This window comes from Caretta caretta, chromosome 1, assembly GCF_965140235.1.
Source record: "Caretta caretta isolate rCarCar2 chromosome 1, rCarCar1.hap1, whole genome shotgun sequence".
NCBI classification, from domain to species: domain Eukaryota; kingdom Metazoa; phylum Chordata; order Testudines; family Cheloniidae; genus Caretta; species Caretta caretta.
The window spans coordinates 228,513,682-228,528,863 of NC_134206.1; the positions used below are offsets into that span (position 1 = coordinate 228,513,682).

General features: G+C 44.3%; 1 protein-coding gene across 3 annotated transcripts in view; it reads left to right on the forward strand.

The window, feature by feature from the left end:
* The window catches only part of KIAA0930 (KIAA0930 ortholog), a 135,771-nt gene that overhangs the window by 110,127 nt on the left and 10,462 nt on the right, over positions 1–15,182 (forward strand). For 2 of the 3 annotated variants that reach the window (XM_048824928.2, XM_048824949.2), the window contains 6 exons: positions 1,335–1,442; positions 2,759–2,836; positions 3,749–3,850; positions 5,349–5,489; positions 9,640–9,834; positions 12,801–12,963. In XM_048824928.2, the coding sequence (XP_048680885.1) occupies positions 1,335–1,442; positions 2,759–2,836; positions 3,749–3,850; positions 5,349–5,489; positions 9,640–9,834; positions 12,801–12,963 (787 nt within the window). The remainder of the gene's footprint in view (positions 1–1,334; positions 1,443–2,758; positions 2,837–3,748; positions 3,851–5,348; positions 5,490–9,639; positions 9,835–12,800; positions 12,964–15,182) is intronic. The other variant, XM_048824933.2, reaches the window with a different exon arrangement.

Consider the following 15,182-nt stretch of genomic DNA (forward strand, 5'->3'; position numbering starts at 1 on the left):
AATAGCTTGCAAACATATAAACAAATATTTATATAACAGACCTGAATAGCTTCTTCGGAGATATTGTATGTATTCAGGTCTATTGGTCATGTTCCCCATCAGATTATTTTTAATATATGCTATCTGATAGATCCAACTACACTGCAAATTCAACATATTGGTACTGTGCCAAACACAGTCATCATTTTATAAATAATACATGTGCACCATTCAGGTTTTAATCTTCATATCTAGGCCATTGTTCTCATTGTCATCATCTGTAGTTTCATTGGTGTGGGTTTTGCTTTATGTTTGAGTTCAGACTTGTGATCTTGACAGATCCCTAATGGTAAGCAGAGCCAGTACTTGGTGGGAAACCTCTAAGGAAAACCCAGGGACTATAGGAAGTGATGTAGTAGATACTCATTTTTCAGAGTCAGTACTGAAACTGCGCCCCAAATGGTAATAGATGATACTGTGCTGGAGGGTCTCTCTCTGGGTGAGGTGAAAAACCCAATTGCAAGTAATGTGGTCAGTAAAGATCCCCTAGCACTTTTTGCATGAATAAAGAGGTGTGTGCTGGCCAAATTCTAGTTTGTATAATTACATTCTGCCTACGTTTCCCTTGTGATTTCAAATGCATACAGTATTCCTCTTTGCTTTCTGTCCATTGTATGCAGAATTGCTACAGAGTTGATACAGTGCACCCCAAAGGTGTTTCACTAGTGGGTGAAGTGATTCCTTACAAAGCACTTTCAAATCCACTGGAATAAAGGTATCTCTACCCCGTCAGATGCCTTTCATTTAGGATTCCTACTGCTGCCCCCATCATTCCAAACAACAACCATTAGATTACATTATGCGTTAATTTGCTGACATATTTCACTTACATGGTGCCATTATCCTATCCCTTTTTTGTGAGTATCTTATTTATGTGTTTGGTTAAAATATGACTAGCCAAAGCTCTAGGCACACACGTAAACTTTACTTGTACAATAAATAAATGAGACCAATGTCCAAAACTAAAATCCCTTCCAAATTCTCAGAACTATAAAAGCATTAGAAAATAGCACTTCAGTGTATCTCCTGGGTCATCTAGTCCAGTCCCTTGCTATTGCAGGCAACTGCTATCTCTCCCACATTCCCTATTCTACATTCATCCCTTACCTGCAACCCCAGAAAAAGCCTGCAAGAAGAGCTGGCTTTGCCTGGTGACTGAGGGTCAACAAATCCAGACTCTGGCAGACAAACAAGGCAGCAAATTTCAAAGCAGAGGTTCAAAGTATAATGCAGATGTGTGCACACGAATGGGTGTTGTATATCATGTTTACCCAGGATGTCTTGTTTTCTATCAGCAGGTTGAAGTTGAAGTTTACCGTAGGGATTCTAAGAAGCTTCCTGGCCTGGGTGACCCAGACATTGATTGGGAGGAGAGCGTCTATCTGAACCTCATCCTGCAGAAGGTCACAAGAACCTCTTCCTCTTCTGATGCTCACTTTAGTCGCACAGACTACTCATGGTTATAGGGGTTTCAAAACCAACTCTGGTCTACAATGTAGTTTGAGGCATTTGGGCAATTAAAGAAAGCAAAAAAACAACCTATGTGTTTCATTTTGACACTCTGGGTCTGAGTGAACATACCAAACAGATGAAGTCACCATGTTTTGTTTAGATTTCGATAGCTACATGATTCAGACCTAAAAACCATAAATCCACTAATGTTCAATGAATCTGTGCTGAGGTCTGTAGCCAAATGGGAAAATAGGTGAGCTTCACCAAGTGATAAGAGAAGACAAAAGCAACATCTTCATTAAGATTTGAAATGTTGATGCAGCTGTGAAACCGTTTTGAGCTCTTGCCAGTAGCACCACTGCGTTTCCACTGAGTTGCCACTTGCCAGCTGCTGGCAGCAGAAGTGTAGTAAGCCATTTCTCATTTGGAGACATATGAAAGTAGTATAGATTGTTTGTTTGTTTTTTGTTTTTTGGATTAATACATGGAGTGTTTAGGTAGTACATGTGTTATACTGGAGTTTTTGGGAGGCTGATTATTTTTATTATAATCATTCCAGATCCATACCATATTTTGTTGATTATGATCTCAAAATGGGAGACCTTTCATTAATGGCACGTGTACTGAGTTGTGTTCATTTTCCTTCTTTCTCCACCAAAAAGACTAATTCCAAAGCTGCTCCTCAGAGAGCAATTTCCACCGTTAATTTTTTATGTAGAGTACAATAGAACCATTTCACTGCAAGTCAGAATTCTGAGATTATCATCACAGCTGGGAAATGTTTGTTGCAAATTTTCTCACATTACATGGCAAGGTGTTGCCCTTCTTCATTAACGTTTCCATTGTTTCCATGCCTAGGGAGGTGATTTCATCCGTTTCAACCTTAAACTAAATACTACATGTGGCAAACCTACTCCTCCAGCTAACCCCTAACCTTACCTCTGAATAGAGTGCCAGAGGGATTCCCACACTCACATCCAGAGTCTATTGTACCCCATAGCAAGGGTCTTTGCAGAGCTGTTAGATATTGGAGTAATGGTCAGAATAAGTGTGTCTTGGCTATGAATAAAACAGCAGTGGTTTCAGTGTGTTCAGTGAGCTGGGGCAGAAAGGACATTGGAACACAAAAACGTTTTTCTTTGAAGCCAGACAGAAAGATGAAAACCATGAATGTAGAGTGTTTTCTGTTTTGTGCACTGATACTTAGCTCTGAATGTCTGTTTTCCCCATCCCCACCACCAAATGACACCTCTGTCATCTGTTTCAGCTGGACTATGTGGTCACCTGTGCTGTCTGCACTCGCTCAGATGGAGGGGATATTCACATTCACAAAAAGAAATCTCAGGTGAGAGGATCCTACTATTGTTGAGGCTTCAAGGACAAACATTTTGCACCCAAACTTCACCACCCCTAAGAACTGTATAAAAAACAGGGCAGCGAGTCTCAAGTTGTGGTCTATGAAGCTGCTTCACAAAGGAGATGCCTCCATCCATCTTCATGAAGTGACGTTTTCTAATAGTTACATCCCAGAGCAGAGCTCATTTAATTTCTCAGAATGGTTTTTTGAGGTTGGCTTAAAATCCAAGAAAAACCCCACTCCAGTGCCTCTCAGCGTCTTTGTTTGTTGGGTGTCTCTCTTTTTGATGTAAATCCAACTGTGATCAAATCTGAAGATCGCCCTAAAAGTATCAGGGTATCAAACCCAGAAGAGGACAGAACCAAAAGGCAGCCGGGAGAGATTGTAGCACTGGGGGGCTGTAGGCAAGGAGAAGAGACTTGATCCTATTAAAAGGTCAAGTCTACACAGAGGCCAAAAATCAACAGCACAGATATAAAATAAGGACAAGAAGCAATGGGCTTAAATTGCAGCAATGGCGTTTTAGGTTGGACATTAGGAAAAACTTCCTGTCAGGGTGGTTAAGCACTGGAATAAATTGTCTAAGGAGGTTGTGGAATCTCCATCAATGGAGATTTTTAAGATGAAAGTAGACAAACACCTGTCAGGGATGGTCTAGATCAGGGGTCTGCAGCAGCATAGACATAAGGGTGGCATGGTGTGGGGTGGAGACGGGAGGGGCATAAACTACTACAGACACAAAGAAGTTTGAGAACCACAGGGTTAAAGGAAGGTGAAATTCCCCTATAATATGCCCTTCGCCAGTTCTGCCATGTTTTACTATGGAGTTGTTTTTAAGTATTCATAATTGTACATACGTTGAAGAAATAAGGTAGATAACATCTTCAGAATTTCTTCCAGCAAGTATTTGCGTCTCCAAGCAAACACCCAATGGACAGCAAAGGAGAGGAATCAAAGATCAGCTACCCTAACATATTCTTCATGATCGATAACTTTGAAGAGGTGGGTCTGTTAGAGCAGAACATTTTCCTCATTTTTGTCCTGTAATCTCCCTTTCCTATTGTTTGTCCAACTTGATATATCTTCACCCATATATCCCTGCCCTGCGCCACAAGGCAGCAGTCTACGTAATTAGTCTTCGTGGAGCCCCCAACCATGGTCCAGCCAGCTGGGCAAAGCCATGATTTTTTCCCAGAAACATTAATCTGATGTGACACAACCCAGGGGTACCCAGGGTTAGTGAGGCACCTCACCACCACCTGCCCTTAGTGTTGAGGCAGCTTTGTCTGTGCCTGCTGTGAACCAGCTCTCTGAATCCACCAGCCTCTGGCAATATGAGCACTACGTTCCAGGCCTCCGCAGGCCTTGCTCCCTCTGTGCAGTGTAACGAAAGGCACACACCAACGCCTGAGCCCTCTCCGGGTATTCCCTGGAGTGTCTAGCCCCTCATCCACTGAACACTCACAGAATTACCAGGCCTGCTCTTCCCAAAGGAACAGTACACACCAGCTTGTAGAATTCAGCTCCAGACCAGCACTTTGCTTGGCACCACAGCACGGAGATATATTTGCAATGAAAACAAAAATAAGTTTATTATCAAAGACGAGAGATTCAGGATATAGTGAGTAAGGATATTGGAAACAAATGGATAAATATAAAACAAAATCATAACATGCTTTCTCGTAACTAAACTTGACTAACAGGTTATTCTCCTCTCCAAAGCAGTTTATCTCATCCAAAGTCCTCTTCAGAGTTTTCAACTGAGGTTGGCTGAGACCCTGTTAGCATGTTTGCATTCATGAAATCTGTTTACTTCCTAGGTGCAGGATGAAAGGGGTATTTTCTTTGCCTTCTAGAAATACCCCAGACATCATTATCTTTGCTCATAGACAGGATAACCACCTGGGCCTTGTTTTTTCCTGTGTGCTCCTTTCCTGTTGAGCTTACGTCTTTAATATTTGACTTCATATGTAAACGGGCAACCATTGTGTTTAACGGTACATAATTTACGGTACAATAGAGAGATGTGCGTTTCTTACCTCCTGTCTGGAGGAAAACTGGTTTTTCATCTTTGTTGGTGGCTGATCCCTTGATACAGACTTTACAAACATATTTTCAGTATATAGACATAACTCCTTATATAGTATCTGTACATACATTTCACAACAGTATTAATGACCAGCGTGACACCGGCTTTCATTTGAGACCTCACATGACATTCTGTGGTAAACTAGAATGTACACTTGAAACTCATGAGTTTTCTGTAACTCCTCCATACCCCATTACCAGTTGGCATTAAGAGGTTCCTGGGTTGCACCTTAACACCCCAAACTTTCTGGGTATTGGAAACACAGATCTAGATCTGAATTTTCCAAGTGGCCTCTGTCTGTACAATGGGCTGAAGTAAAACCATGGATCCTGAACACACTTGAGCTATATCTGAAGTATCTAATCACTACAGCTTTTCCTTTGTGTTTTGTTTCCTTGGATGCAATGGCAGGTGTTCAGTGACATGACCGTGGGGGAAGGAGAGATGGTCTGCGTGGAGCTTGTGGCCAGTGACAAAAGCAACACCTTCCAAGGAGTGATCTTTCAGGGATCCATCCGTTACGAAGCACTCAAGAAGGTCTATGACAACAGGGTGAGACATTTCCTACCCAGAGAACCTCTTTTGCAGCAATAGTGGTAGTGAAATTTCCATGATGTTTTCTATACTATTGATGCTGCCAGCTTTTTGTCTTCTCAAGCTACTTATGCTGAGTGCCTGATAGTCTTCATGGCTATGAAAGTTATCAGAAAGGGCTGTACGAAAATCCACTAGATTTGGTTCACACAGCTGTGGTGAACTGAAGTCATCAGAAGAGTCAGGCAGGATTTGTAACTCCTGATGTTTGCGTGGGATTTAAAACTGGTAGGAACCTAAGAAATCTAAGTGAACCTGGTGTGAATCCTAAGAAACTTGCCAGTTCTGTAATAAAATGAATGCTTTGCTATACCACTTTTTGTATGATCCTCTTCTTTTCAGAGAGGTCCTGGGTACCTATAGTTATCTTCTAAGAGCCAGGAAGACCCTCTTAGCTTTTTTACATCTGTTGGTTTTAAACTTCCACTGGTGTGTCTTGTTACATAAGTATCTCTCTCTCTCGGGTGCACTCTGTATGTCCATGTGCTTTGAAAGGACTCCTGCAATTTTCTTAGCTACTGAAGTATTAATTTGCTATGGAAATGTGAATATTAACAGTAATGAGAGCCTGCAATAGAACCTCCCAGAGAGAGCAGCTCTGACAAACTTGCTAAAAGTTTATCTTAACCAGGGGTGAAAGTAAAATTGAAAATTTACCGGTACGGGGCCAGTTCTGGCCCCCCCAAAAGGGGCAGGGCCTCTGGCAGAAGGGGCGGGGCTGGGGGGGTCAGCGTCCCTCAGCCAGCCCTTCCAGGCTGTCCGGTCCACGCCGCCCGGGGCTCCAGCAGCGATTTAAAGGGCCCGGGGCTCCGGCCGCTGCTGCTGCTACTGCAGCAGCAGCCAGAGCCCTGAGCCATTTTAAATCACCAAAGCCAGGGCAGCTGCCCCTTCCCCACCCCACCCACCCACCCACCTCCCCCGTTGGCAGCCTGGGGGGCAAAAGGGGCAGGGACGATAAAACGCTGCCACGGCATAAAGCTGCTGCCCCTTTTTTGCTCCTTCAGCAGCCGCTTTTTACCATTATGCCGTACCGGCCTATAGCGCCTTACTTTCACCCCTGATCTTAACTATACCATAAGCTCAAGCTAAGTCTAGAAAACATTAAATCATTGGCTAGCTTTATGTTTTGGAAATTTAAACTGTAAAAGATACATCTCTGCCAAATGAGAGCAAATTCCAATTCACAGAATCATAAACTTTAAGGTCAGAAGAGACCATTATGATCATCTAGTCTGACCTCCTGCACAACGCAGACCACAGAATCTCATCCACCCACTCCTGCAAAAAACCTCTCACCTATGTCTGAGCTATTGAAGTCCTCAACTCGTGGTTTGAAGACTTCAAGGTGCAGAGTATCCTCTAGCAAGTGACCCGTGCCCCACGCTGCAGAGGAAGACGAAAAACCCCAGGGCCTCTGCCAGTCTGCTCTGGAGGAAAATTAATTCCCAACCCCAAATATGGTGATCAGCTAAACCCTGAGCACGTGGGCAAGACTCACCAGCCAGACACCCAGGAAAGAATTTTCTGTAGTAACTCAGATCCCACCCCATCTAAGATCCCATCACAGGCCATTGGGCATATCTGCTGCTAACAGATGAAGATCAATTAATTGCCAAAACTAGGCTATCCCATCATATCATCCCTTCCATAAACTTATCAAGCTCAGACTTGAAGCCAGATATATCTTTTGCCCCCACTGCTTTCCTTGGAAGGCTGTTCCAGAACTTCACTCCTCTGATGGTTAGAAACCTTTGTCTAATTTCAATTCTAAACTTCCTGATGGCCAGTTTTTATCCATTTGTTCTTGTGTCCACATTTGTACTTAGCTTAAATAATTCTTCTCCCTCAGTGGTATTTATCCCTCTGATATGTTTAGCGAGAGCAATCATATCTCCTCTCAGCCTTCTTTTGGTTAGGCTAAACAAGCCAAGCTCTTTGAGTCTCCTTTCATAAGACATGTTTTCCATTCCTCAGATCATCCTAGTAGCCCTCCTCTGTACCTGTTCCAGTTTGAATTCATCCTTCTTAAACATGGGAGACCAGAACTGCACACAATACTCCAGGTGAAGTCTCACCAGTGCCTTGTATAATGGTACTAACACCTCCTTATCTCTACTGGAAGTACCTCCCCTGATGCATCCCAAGACCGCATTCCCTTTTTTCACGGCCATATCACGTTGGTGGCTCATAGTCATCCTGTGGTCAATTCTCAGATCCAACAGTCTGATTCTGATTCCAGCAATATATGCATCAGTTCACCTGTTAGACCAGGGCGGGCTGTACCTTTTCTATTTTGACTCCGTAGACTTTCTTTTCTCCCTGTATCAAGTCGCTGACTCACTGCCGCGGTGTCTCCTGCTGATCATCTGGGAATTGGCTCTTTTCCAGCCTTGGAGCGCCCTCTGCTGGCCAGTGTCTTGCCTGCCTCAGGGCCCCGTGTCCCTCCCGGACCCCGATGCCCTTTACCTCAGGGTTCTGCCCACCGCAGTACACCGACACTCTGGGTCTCCCCTTCCCAGGGGAACCCCCAACCCTTTACACCCACCTTGCCTCAGTGGCTACTGCCAGTCCTCATCTAGCCCCCTCTCACTGGGGCAAACTGCAGACGGTAATGGCCACTCATCATTGGCAAGGGGGTTGGACCAGCTGCCTTTGCCTATCCCCGGGCTACACCTCTTTAACCCCAGTACCAGCCTTGGGCCTTTAACAAGGCCTGCAGCCTGGGGGGTTGCCAGGCTGGAGCTCCCCAGCTCTTCTTGCCTTTCCCCAGCACTGCTCCGCTTCAGGTACCCTTTCTCCCAGTCAGCTAGGTCCTTCTCCCTCCAAGGCAGGAGAGACTGACCCAGCTCCTGGCTCACAGCCCTTTTATAGGGCCAGACCATGGGACTGCTTCTCTAGCCCACCTATACCAAAGTTGTGAGTCTATGGTTTTGTACAATCAGAAGGTATGTCCGCACAGTGCGCAGAAGACACAATAGAGTGGAAAACGTCCAGTGGAAAGTCAAAATGTGGTGTATATAATGTATAATAGCTAAGGAGTGTCCCTGCATATTGCAATGATGTGTGTGTTTGATTTCACTGCTGTTTCATGTTGTTATGTTAGCTGAAATAGACTAGTTAGATCTGTTAAGTTTCAGAGTAGCAGTCGTGTTAGTCTGTATCTGCAAAAACAAGGAGTACTTGTGTTAGTCTCTAAGGTGCCACAAGTCCTCCTTTAGATCTGTTAAGTACTCAAAGTTGTAGACGGGGGTGGGGGGGAGACTCTAAATCTGAACCGTGGATCCATTGTCATTTTTTGCTACTACTTGAGGGAAAGGAAGAAAATGTGACTGTATTTTTGAAAGCTGCTTGGTTTCATTTGGCCATATTAGTCCCTGGTATAACTCATGTGACTCATTTTTCACCAGGAATAAATTTGACCCACTATCTTTCAATGCTGAGAATTTTGAAACACAACTGTGGGAATAAATTCCCATTTATTCCAACAGGCTGATCCTTGACCATTTTGGGACCCACTTCTTTTTTACACCTGTTTTCTCTGCTATCTGGGAATTGATCCATGATGTCTGGTGTGTTCGTTTAAAAACTATCAGGTTAACCTTTGTGACAGATTATATTGTTGAGGTTAGTTGTGTATTTGGACTAGTCGGCTCTTTATTCTTGCTAGGCAGTGTTGCCTAGTGGATAGGACACTGGACTGGGAGTCAGAAGACCTGGGTTCTATTCCCAGATTTGCTACTGATCAACTGCGAGGGAATTGCCTGAGCTCGGTTGCCTCAGTTTTCCTATCTGTAAACTGGGGATATCATCCTCCTTTGTAAACCACTTTGAGAACTACAGATGAAAAATGCTATATAAGAGCTAAGTGTTGTTCATTATCTACTACTATTTATTATTTTGATTTTAGACCAACATTTTCAGAGTGCACCCAATCCCTGATTTGAAATGTAGGCCTTAATGTTTTGCTTTGGTGTTATTGTGTGATGCTTAGATGCTTACTGACAGGCACCTGTACAAATGTTCTATAGAATTATAGGGTAGAGCAAATGTATACCCTAATGTTTAGCAATTCATGTTACATGCTTCTTTCCTTTTCTGTGCATTGAAGGTGAGCGTTGCAGCGAAGATGGCTCAAAGGATGTCCTTTGGCTTTTATAAGTACAGCAACATGGAGTTTGTACGGATGAAGGGGCCCCAAGGTAAAGGACATGCAGAGATGGCAGTGAGTCGAGTTTCAACCGGTGACACTTCTCCATATGGAACGGAGGAAGATTCAAACCCAGGATCCCCTGTGCATGAGAGAGTAGGTAGTATATGGAAATACTGGATGGATGAATAAATATTAATGCACCTTGCTTCAGAAACCAATATGTGGGCCAAGGCTGTGGTTAGTCACCTGTAGACTCTGAAGTTTGCTTCTGCATGTTGTGTACAGCCAGTAGGTTGGTTGCTTTCTGTGCCCGTTGCTCTTGACCAGATAGGGGATATAGAAAGTTATCAGACTACTCAACAGTTTTGGAGAGATATTTTAATGAAGCAATAGTCAGGGTGTGCAAGTCAAAACTGAGGCCCTGTCTCCTTTGTGCAAAATCAAAAGATCCCACTGCAATTTCCATAAGAGATGGGGTTTCCCTTCCAAAAGGTGCTGTAGTAGCACAAGTATTTTGTGCATTACTACTAAACCTAGTAGGACACAGCACAATGAGGAGGCGCTTCCAGGGAATTTTGCCACAAATGTGACTTCTAATCTGGACCTGTATATTATTAAGGCAAAGACTAGGGCCCCAGTCCAGCAAAGCTCTTAAGTACATGCTTAACTTTTAAGCATGAGACTGGTTCAGTTGACTTCAGTGGGACATCACCTGGAGTAAGACACTATTCCGTGGGAGAAGAGAGATCACCATCTGGCCATACATAATTCAATTCTAAGCACAGTTTCAGGTAAGCTGTTTTGTCTGGCTGGTAGGGATGTTGCCATACTGTGTTAGAACTACCTTTAAGAGCCATGTCCTAGCCTAGGCAGTTACTGTATGCCACCAAAAGAGCCCCAGGAAACAATGACTGCAACCCACTTTATTCTATAGGTCTCGGCAGTGGATTCTGCCTCTCCTTCCTCAAAGTCCCTGTTTCATAGATTAAGGTGAGAAGGGACACTTGTGCTTATCTGACCACCTGCATGAAACAAGCAATCTCGTTTGGTCAAGGAGAGCTGAACAGAACTTCTTCAGAGCTCATCCATGCTACCCCTTTGCTCAGCCACTGCAGTGTGAAAAGACCTTCCTGTGTCCGTGGCTTCCCAAAGGGCCAAGAAGAATGGCCATCACAGTGCTCTCCATGCTTTGCTGGCCTGCTGAGTGAAAGATCAGGCTCCTTAACCAAGCCTGGTGTGTCATATCCTAGAGTAAAGTTAGTTTCCCTGCGTTGCAACCTTGACGAGCCAGACCTGGAGGGAGTTCCTGGTCTCTTCATGTCTCGAGACTTCCAGTGTTCTTACTTGATGGTTGCTTGTGTCTTAACATTACCCCAGTGGTAATGGTTTTAATTATGCATAGTTTACTATTGTTTTTCCATGTATGTGTTATATCTAGTGTGTACAGAATAAAGAAACTGCTTTTTCTAAGGCAGCCAGAAAATAGAGACTAAATACAAAAACAGGAGGATCAGATGGGTGTAAAAAAGCTTTTTGAATTTTTCATATTACTGACAGAGAAATGATGTGGAAGGATTCCTCAGTGCAACACCAACCTGGCAAACTTTTCTGTCATCCTCAATCATGTGTCACATAGCTCTTTATACGTAGGGACAGATACGAGCAATGTAAGACTGCATCCTACAAGCAGCAGCAAAATTGTTAAATTAACCATGTAGAGAAGAAAAGATGAGACAGGGATTTCTGAGGCAGCAAAGTAGTTATCCATTTTTTCACTTGAACGGAAACCATTCAAGTAATACTTGCAGCAGCCCTCCACCGAGACAGTGAAAGCGTCCCTGAATTGGTCAGTCCTAGTCCTGGTTTGGCCCAAGAGAAACTGCCTTTCCAGTGAAGGATCTCTCTACTTTTCCATCCTCTGGCTTTGCTCCACTCTAGGCAGCTGTCTCCATGCAACTGTGCTGGAAATGGCCCACCTTGATTATCATACACATTTTAAAGAGAGTGGTCACTTTGGATGGGCTATTACCAGCAGGAGAGTGAGTTTGTGGGGGAGGGGGGGGGGCGGAGGGTGAGAAAACCTGGATTTGTGCTGGAAATGGCCCAACTTGATGATCACTTTAGATAAGCTATTGCCAGCAGGAGAGTGGGGTGGGAGGAGGTATTGTTTCACGGTCTCTGTGTATATAATGTCTTCTGCAGTTTCCACAGTATGCAGCCGATGAAGTGAGCTGTAGCTCACGAAAGCTCATGCTCAAATAAATTGGTTAGTCTCTAAGGTGCCACAAGTACTCCTTTTCTTTTTGCGAATACAGACTAACACGGCTGTTACTCTGAAATAAATCATTACTAGTCCTTTCCGCACATTTTCTCATCTGCCATAATGATGTACTGACTTCATTTTCACATCAGCATCCTGGCCTCAGTAATTGCTTCCTGACCCCGCCTCACTGAGACAGAATGTCCTTTCTAAAAGATTCTATATGTCATCCTAAAGGCAAGAAAAGTCCACCTCATTTCCAAGGCAAGGTGCATCTGCCATTCAAATGCCAATCCACAACTTTTAATAGTTGTTCATGCTTGTTTTCTTATCCATTTTGCCTAACTTTTTAATGTTAAGGTTGATCTATTTTTATATTTACCCAAATCAGTTTATAAATCTTTTTTTCTCTAGTTTTGTTTCCTGTGAATGAGGTGCTTGATAGACAGCCGTGAAGAATGAAGCTCTCTCTTTACTCATAGCACACATAGCAGCGGTGCCAGACGCTCTGCCTCCACCTGGACAAACACTTCTATGAGGGCAGGGTCGTCCCGTCACCATGGTTCATTTGCTTCTTGAGCACTGCTGAAACAACCAGTGAGAGTGCCAGCTGTGGGGTGATTTTTGCAACACACACACTTGTCCTCTGCAGACCTTACTGAGACAGCCAAATAAAAACAGAGTTCAAACAAGAATTAATTCAGGGAAGTCTCCAGGCCTGTGTTATACAGGAGGTCAGACTAGATAGATCTCAGTGGTCTCTTATGGCCCTAGACGCTATGAATTTATTACATAGAAGCAGAAGTCATCAAATAAAACTCTGCCTCCAAAAATTCTTCTGTTCCTATTTCCCTTTCAGGTCACTTCCTTCAGCACGCCACCAACCCCAGAGCGCAACAATCGGCCATCCTTTTTCTCCCCATCCCTCAAGAGGAAAGTGCCCCGAAATCGGATCGCTGAGATGAAAAAATCCCACTCGGCAAATGATAGCGAGGAATTCTTTCGAGATGACGATGATGGAGGTGAGGGAGATTACATCAGAAAACCCAAGTGTCCTGGCGTAGGACACAGAGCTCGGGAAAGTGATAAAAGTGGAGATTTTCAAGGGGCCCTAAGCAAGATATGCACCCAACTCCATTGAAAGTGAAATACACAAGCACTGATTTTCATTGGGCACCTAACCCCTTCAGAAAACTTTTGAAAGACTGAACCTGACTATTCCTACCAGCTTCCAATAATACCCTCCTTTATCTGGGGGAAAATTGTGAGAAGAGAATCCTTCATTTCAGATGCACTTTCCAAGGCAATAATGTACAATAAACTCATTGGCAAGTCATCTGAATACCTTTTGTAATAAAGGCCTGACCCAAAGCAGATTGAAGCCAATGGAAAGGCTCCCATTGACTTCCAGGAGATTTGGATCAGGTCCTAAGTGCACAGATAAAAAGTCTGATACTACTAATGAATTGCATTTATGTATGTAATGATTTAACACTTCATGCAGATCTTAGCACATTTTCTCTCTCCACTTCCAATTAAATTAGACTTGGTTATTTAATAGGAAAAACCAACAAGGTTAATATTGAGCCCCATTCAGAAGATGGTAAGTGAATACAATCACATTATTTTCCATCTAATAATTTTATAATATAAAAACTCAGTGATGAGAAAGTCAGAACTGTCTTTCATATTCAAAAATGTATTTAGTAGGAAAGCCAACAAAATTAGGCCCCTATTGATATGATAATATGTAAATACAAAGGTGGTATTTTCTAAATCATAAAATGTTAATAGAAATGATCAGTCACTGTTTTTTTATATCAGTCAAATTTCAATTAATTTTGACCAGATTATTCAACTAGAAACCATGCAAAATTAATCCCCAATTAATGTAGGGGTAAATACAGTCATTTCTAGATCAGAGTTTCAAATAAAAAAGCAAACTTAAGTAACAACATTCCGTTCAAATTCTGTGAGATAAAATCATGGCGCTGATCTTCATTTGCATTCTTGAAATGTTCATCCACAGACACCACTCCCCTCCCCTTTCCCTTAATTTTACCACTTCACCATAGCCATAGAAGATATACTTAGCATCCATGACTAGACAAAGTTTAGCACAAGAGCCGAGGCCTGAATCCTGTACTGTGTAGTGTGTGGGGGAAACTGCTGTGACTACACAGAGCCCCACTGACTTTGTTGTGTTCCTGCTGCATGCAACACACTGTGGGATAAGGGCTTATGGGACTCATCCTGCTGAACTTGCTGTTGGTTATAATGCTTACTGTGATAGCCAGGGCCGGCTCTAGGCACCAGCAAAGCAAGCACCTGCGTGGGGCGGCACATTTCCAGGGGCAGCATTCCAGCGCCGGCCATTATAGGCGCCAACTCCGTGGGTGCTCCGGGGCTGGAGCACTCACGGGGAAAAATTGGTGGGTGCTCTGCACCCTCTGGCAGCTCCCCGCCCCAGCTCACCTCTGCGCCACCTCCGCCTGCTCCCCTGAGCGCACCGCCACCACTCCGCTTCTCCCTCCCTCCCGGGCTTGCTGCGAAACAACTGTTTCACGCGGCAAGCCTGGGAGGGAGGAGGGAGAAGGGGAGCAGCGGCGCGCTCTAGGGAGGAGGTGGCAGTGGAATGGAGGTGAGCTGGGGCGGGGAGCAATTCCTCTGCCTCCCCCCAAGGGTTACTTCCTGCGGCCCTCCCCGCGTCCTGACCCCCCTTGCCCTAACTCACTTCTGCTCCGCCTGCTCCCCTGAGCATGCCACCGCTCCGCTTCTCCCCCCTCCCTCCCAGGCTTGCCGCGCAAAACAGCTGTTTTGCGCGGCAAGCCTGGGAGGTTGAGGTAGGAGGGGAAATGCGGCCCACCCGGGGGAGGAGACGGGGCCGGGGATTTGGGGAAGGGATTGGAATGGGGCGGGGGCGGCCAAAAGATGTTTTGCTTGGGGCAGCAAAAAACATAGAGATAACCCTGGTGATATCAGTGGGACTAGACTCATAGACTTTAAGGCCAGATCATGATCATCTACTCTGATCTCCTGCACATTGCAGGCCACAGACCTTCACCCACCTACTCCTGCAATAGGCCAATAGCCACTGACTGAGTTACTGAGGTCCTCAAATCTTGATTTAAAGACTTCCAGTTACAGAAAATCCACTATTTACTCTAGTTCAAACCCACTCTAGATCCATGCACCGAGCTGCTGAGCAAGGCAAAAAACCCCAGGGTCTCTGCCATTCTGA